Source organism: Mixophyes fleayi, chromosome 2 (assembly GCF_038048845.1).
Source record: "Mixophyes fleayi isolate aMixFle1 chromosome 2, aMixFle1.hap1, whole genome shotgun sequence".
NCBI classification, from domain to species: domain Eukaryota; kingdom Metazoa; phylum Chordata; class Amphibia; order Anura; family Limnodynastidae; genus Mixophyes; species Mixophyes fleayi.
Genome location: NC_134403.1, coordinates 28,496,967 through 28,502,966, shown reverse-complemented (window position 1 = coordinate 28,502,966; position 6,000 = coordinate 28,496,967). Strand labels below are relative to the sequence as shown.

The 6,000-nt window shown below is 39.6% G+C and overlaps 1 protein-coding gene across 1 annotated transcript in view; it reads right to left on the bottom strand.

Moving 5' to 3' along the window:
- Positions 1-3,746: 3,746 nt before the first annotated feature.
- The window catches only part of MTNR1B (melatonin receptor 1B), a 190,779-nt gene continuing 188,525 nt past the window's right edge, over positions 3,747-6,000 (bottom strand). The window contains exon 2 of the mRNA XM_075198723.1: positions 3,747-5,535. Coding sequence (XP_075054824.1) covers positions 4,667-5,535 — 869 coding nt within the window. The 3' untranslated portion in view covers positions 3,747-4,666. The remainder of the gene's footprint in view (positions 5,536-6,000) is intronic.

Below are 6,000 nucleotides of genomic sequence, written 5' to 3'. Positions count from 1 at the left end.
GGGAAAATATGTGGGAAACCATTCACATGCGGGTCTCCAAATAATCCATTAGCATCGCCATAAAGGAAAATTCCTACAAAGTCCTCGCCAGATGGAACCTAGTTCCTACCCACTTACGTTTAATTTTCCCAAACACTTCGGATCGACCTTTTGACTCTTATTGCGGATGTTACTGGTCTCACCCTCCGTTTGACCGTCACCAACTTGCTTTTCTGAGCACCCATCCCCTGCACAGAAAAATCAATTAACAACCAAATCTTGCACATCTCCTGTGCTGCCAAGTTTCAAATTGCTCGGAACTGGAAAACCCATAATCCCCCCTTCCCATCAAGAGGTTACAAACCACATTTGTTTAGAATAGAGCATACATGCCAACTCTCCCGGAATGTCCGGGAGACTCCTGCATTTTTCGAGTGTGGCAATCTCGCGCATCTGGATAATTCTGCCCACTTCCTAGTGAAGTGGGCAGAATTAAGTCCCAAACGCCGCGATTCCCGGTGAATCGCTGCATTTGGCCCCACCCCCCGCTGTCAAATAACGCGTTTTGCGTCATCGCGTCATGGGGGCGGGTCCAAAATGACGCCATTTTGGAGCCCCGACTCCCGTTACGCCCACCTCCTCCGCAGGCTCCTGGATTTGACCAACAGAAAGTTGGTAAGTATGGAATAGAGTATATTACCAGTATCCAGAATAATAAAGTGGCCTCCTTTCAACAAAGGTGGGACCCGTGGTATGCGTACCATGAAGCCTCACTCCCCGGCACCTCCTGAACACGTCTTACTCTCGCTGACCCCACAAAACCCCCCGAAACACATCCCTGAACCACACACCCACCCATTCCATATCGGTACTATACTGATACTTATGCTAAATGCATGCCTCTATTTTATACCCCACATAACACTTGGTCGCTTTGATCTTTTTCTTTATTGCTTGGTTTTACCTATGTTCTTTGCTAATGTGTTTATGTATTTGATACGTTATACCTCTATGCCTTGTACACTGTATTATTTCTCTGATAACATTTTGAAAAACCCCATAAATAAAGTGATGTTAAAAAGTATCATTTCTAAACTTAGTTGGGGGAAGGGGGGGGTCTGCACCAAACATTCTTGTACAGGATGCTGCTAGACCTGGGGCTGGCACTGTGGCTCTGACAAAATGGACCCTATTGTGTATGTGTGCATGAGCGGTAAGGAATTTAGATTACATTATGTGTTCCCCACACCTCTCAGGTTGTAATCTCATTTGTATATAATTTATTTGTGTCATGTCATGATCCCCTTAATACACAACACTGTTTAATATGTTAGCACATTATGAATAAAATAATAATAATTATAAACTCCAATGGGGATGGACTGATGTGAATATTTATATTTTCCCTGTACAGTGCTGCGTAATAAGGTGGTGCTATATAAATAAATAATAACAAAAAGTGTAGTAATGTAAAATGAGTCTAAAAAGTAGAGAATTCCCAGAAAACGCTACTTTGATTTTTTTCTTTTCTCACTTTCATAAATGTTCCCAATGTACACTGCAACCCCTAGAGAATATGTGCCACTACATCGGAAATAGATATATCGATGTCCCAGCAGATACCATTATGAGCGCAAGAAGTTCCTTCTCAGGCTAGGTACATATTGGAGAATTTTCAGACCAATCTGTTATCTACAACGATTGTACCTACAACTGAATCACCGACCGGTCGGGTGATTCATGCATACAAAGTACACACGATTTACCTTCAGACCTGTGCTCTTCATCTGGTCCTGTGGTGGTTTAGAGAATGACAGAACAATATGCATTCATTTATTCATTCCTGTCACACTGATTAAAACCACCTTGTTATAGCTTTTGCACATGTCCTTACGAATTTCATTAGCTTCTGTGACTCTGAAACGAAATATTCAGTCTCAGAACGAACAAATAAATGATTCCATCGACAGCACTCTCTACATTTAGTCAATGAGACATGTTCGTTGCTGGCATTGGCTGAAAAGATCATGACTCTGTAAACTCTATGAAGATCGTGATTGGTGAGTACATACACACTGTAGGATCGGAAGGTGATTGGAACGAGATTATCAAACATGCCGACCAACCAAATAAGACGACAACCGGTACTTTGGGGCGACTGTCATTCATCGTGTAAGTATACACGTCTAACACGATATCTGATATTGACTGATTGGCCGATGATTGACTGATAAACCTCCAGTGTGTACCTTAGATTTTAAACAGGTGCACGCAGGTGCAAATATGTTAACCATGCACAATTGTACTGTTTGCTCATAAAGGTACTTTCACTGGTCTCTGTTTATTACCTTAATAACTTTTAGTAAATAATTGACCTTGCCTGAAGGTTGCAATTGAAAATCCTATGATATTATTAATTGTTGCAATAACAAATACATGTCCTTCAAAAGGTAAAATATCTATCTATCCATGTATTTGTATGTATATTATAGCTAAAGAAAATGCAACAAATACACAGCAGCGGGAACATTCCGTTATTTAATGGCAAGTCATTCAGTTCTTGTTTTATCTGTATGTAACACTGCCGCATACAAAAATAGTTATAAGAAACTATGGTACATTTATTTTTCTTCTGCAGAACTATAAAATACATTTATTTTACAGTTGTCCCCAACATATCATTGTTTTTTTTTAATAAGCACCACATAAAATTAACTTTGATTTAGTGAAGAAATATTATTAGGATATCATTTTTTTTTTAAATTAAGCATAATTGAGTGTTTGCAATGTTTTACAGTAAAAAAGGAAAAGAAAAGGTGTTGCCCATAGCAACCAATCAGATTTTAGCTATCCTTCTCTAGAATGTACTTGATAAATGGTGGCTAGATTCTGATTGGTTGCTATAGGCAACACCTACACTTTTCCTATTTAGAAGGTTTGATAAATTTACCCCTAGGCAGTGAAGTTGTACTCAAATGCTAAATAACTGCTGGATATAAAAACAGAATAATCAATATATTTAGGGGTTGTACATTAAGAATCTTAACTTAAGAAACTTCTTTTTTCAGTTTCCTGGACAAAACCATGTTACAATACAAGGGGTGCAAATTAGTTTTCTGTTTTGCACATAAGTTAAATACTGACTGTTTTTTCATGTAGCACACAAATACTTGATAGCTTATTTGTTCATTGAAATTTAAAGTTGATATTTGTGTGCTACATGAAAAAACAGTCAGTATTTAAGTTATGTGCAAAACAGAATACTAATTTGCACCCCTTGCATTGTAACATGGTTTTGTCCAGAAGACTTAAATAAGTAGTTTCTTAAGTTAAGATCCTTAATGAATCAGGCTCCTGGACACAAACCCTGCAAGTTGGGCATAACTATCCCATGACTTTTATGTGGCAGCTGGTCTAGCGGTGCCGACAGGACTCTCTTGGCACACTGTCGGCACCGCTAGACCAGCAGAGCACTGCAGGACCCTCTACAGCAATCCCTAAACCAGTCCTGGCCAACCAGTGGCTCTCCAGGTGTTGTAAAACTACAAGTCCCAGCATGCCCTTTCAGTAATCAACTGACTATCTATTGGCAAAGCATACTGGGTTTTGTAGTTTCACAGCACAGTTTGGCCAGGCCTGCAATAAACCATCCCAATTGTAGGGAAAAAATGTTGTGTGTATGTTCCTTGCAGGATAACCCCACCCTTTCAAGCACCTGTTATGGCCTATAAATTGATTTGAGCAGCTTCCACTTTTGTATTCATCCCAATTATAGGTCTGATTTAAAGTTGCGTGCTAGTACATTTTGGTAAAGATGTGTCATGCTGTGCACAATCGTGACACTGTACATGTCAACAAGTTTCATCCGTATTTAGAGTTGCACATATCTTGCTATTGTAGCCCTGTGCTCTGCAGAGGTGTATCAGAGGCATTCACGTGCAAATGCATTACAACGAGGGCACGAAGGCGCAGGTTAAGCACACCCCTCTGAGCTACATCAAACCATGTGCAAGTCTTGGAGTTGAAGGTGATAATGGTTGCATCTTTGTTCTGTACAAATGTATCCACTAGATTTAAGGTTGTACGTATCTTAATTTAAAATATGTGGAACTCAAGGTAAAGACATGAAAACACAAGGATGCAGAAACATCTTGGCTCATATAGGACTTTAATTTCAACTCTAGGTCAGGTCGTAAATGTGGCTTCTTTATATGTATATTTAGGATATTTTCCTCTTTATAAAGAATTTAATTTTACTTCCAGGGACTCTCCTCTGTGGACTGTCAATACTGGGTGGGAGCTAGCTGGTAAAGATGGGGTTAACCAACAGAGGGACCCCCATTCCAGGCACACATGGGGGGAATATGTACTTGGCAGGTGGTGTAAAAAGACGCACAATATCTTTAAGAGGAAAACAATTCTATGGACAGGGCTCAGGGATCAATTTTGAGCAGCAATAAATTAGCTCCAGCCTTATAAAAACAATGACTACTTCATTTGTTACCCTAGTAAGAAAAAGTAACTGAACTAATTTATAGTTTATGCATTTATGTGACATATAAAAAAATATTATTTTTTGGTGCATTTTCCTTTCAAACATAAAAAAAATATGCAGTTGTGTGAAAAGAGCTTGATATAAAGTCATAGTGTTCAATGGCTCTGTGTCACTCGTCCTTTCACAGTGGATTTAAACAGTATCCGTTTTCATCTGGTCATTGTTATTGAGAGCAGGGGAAGGTTTGCTCTTTGGGCATTCCGTCCCTCCTCTAGAAATTTCCTGAAAGAACAGTCTTGGCATCCACAGCGACATTAAAATCCTTTTGTATTCTCTCCGAAAGTTTTGGTTTAGAAGTCCGTAGATAACAGCGTTAAGGCAACTGTTGAAATAAGCCATGAAGTAGCTTAGTACAAATAACCACTCTGGAATTTTGGGGGCCACTTCTGTAGGGTTGATGGCCACGGCTAACCCGATGAGGTTCAGAGGAGCCCAACAGAAAGCAAAAATTACAAAGACGACAAACATGGTAAGAAAGTTCCTGAAGTCGCTCTGTTTCATCCTTGGCTTTGTTTCGGATTTGACTTTCCTTCTTACTTGAATCACCAAAATCCATATACGGAGATAGCAGAAGCTCACCACAGTGATCGGCACAATGAAATGGATTACCACCACCGTGATGGTGTAGGAGGAACTTACGGTCTGAACGAAAGTGCAGGAATAGATCCGAGGATCGTATTCCAACGACCCAAGGAAAAAATTCGGGACAGTGGCCAGAAAAGTAAGAGTCCATATAAGACACACGTACATCATTGTATTCCAAGCCCCGAAGAGCTTGTCGTACACAAAGCTGTGGCAGATGTAGCAGTACCGGTTGATGGCAATCCCTGTAATGTTGAAGATGGATCCGATGACGCTCAATCCCATGACAAATCCACTCACTTTACAATGCATTTCTCCAAGGGCCCATCCGTTTTTAAAAATAGCCACCAGCACCAATGGGTAGGGATACAAAGCCACCACGAGGTCTGCGAAGGCCAGACTTACTACAAAGGCATTACCTGCAAGAGAGGACATTAGATTAGTGTCCAGTTGTACATTTATCTTCTAAAGAAGCAGAGAAAAGCCTAAAAAGCACTAAGATTCTAAACATAGATCACTTTGGAGGTCACATGTCAAAGTCGTTCTCTTGGATGAACAAGTGATGAAACAGAAATGAAATCGGCATGGACAATGTATTGAAGTGTTCACCCCTTTTATACTGCTGATTGTAACCTAAATGTTGAACCAAAAACGGTCCGTTACTTTATTGTTCATCCATTTGTATGACCAGTTGACAACGAAGTAAGAAATGAGCTAACATGTTCTAATGGAAGATATTTACTAACAAAGAGCAATATGGAAGATGTGCAGTAACATAGCAATCAAATAGCAATTAGTCTAAGGCAAAATAGACAATGAAACTAAGTTCTAATCCATAACTGTACATTTTCACTATTGTATTTTGTTAGTAAATGACCTGCATT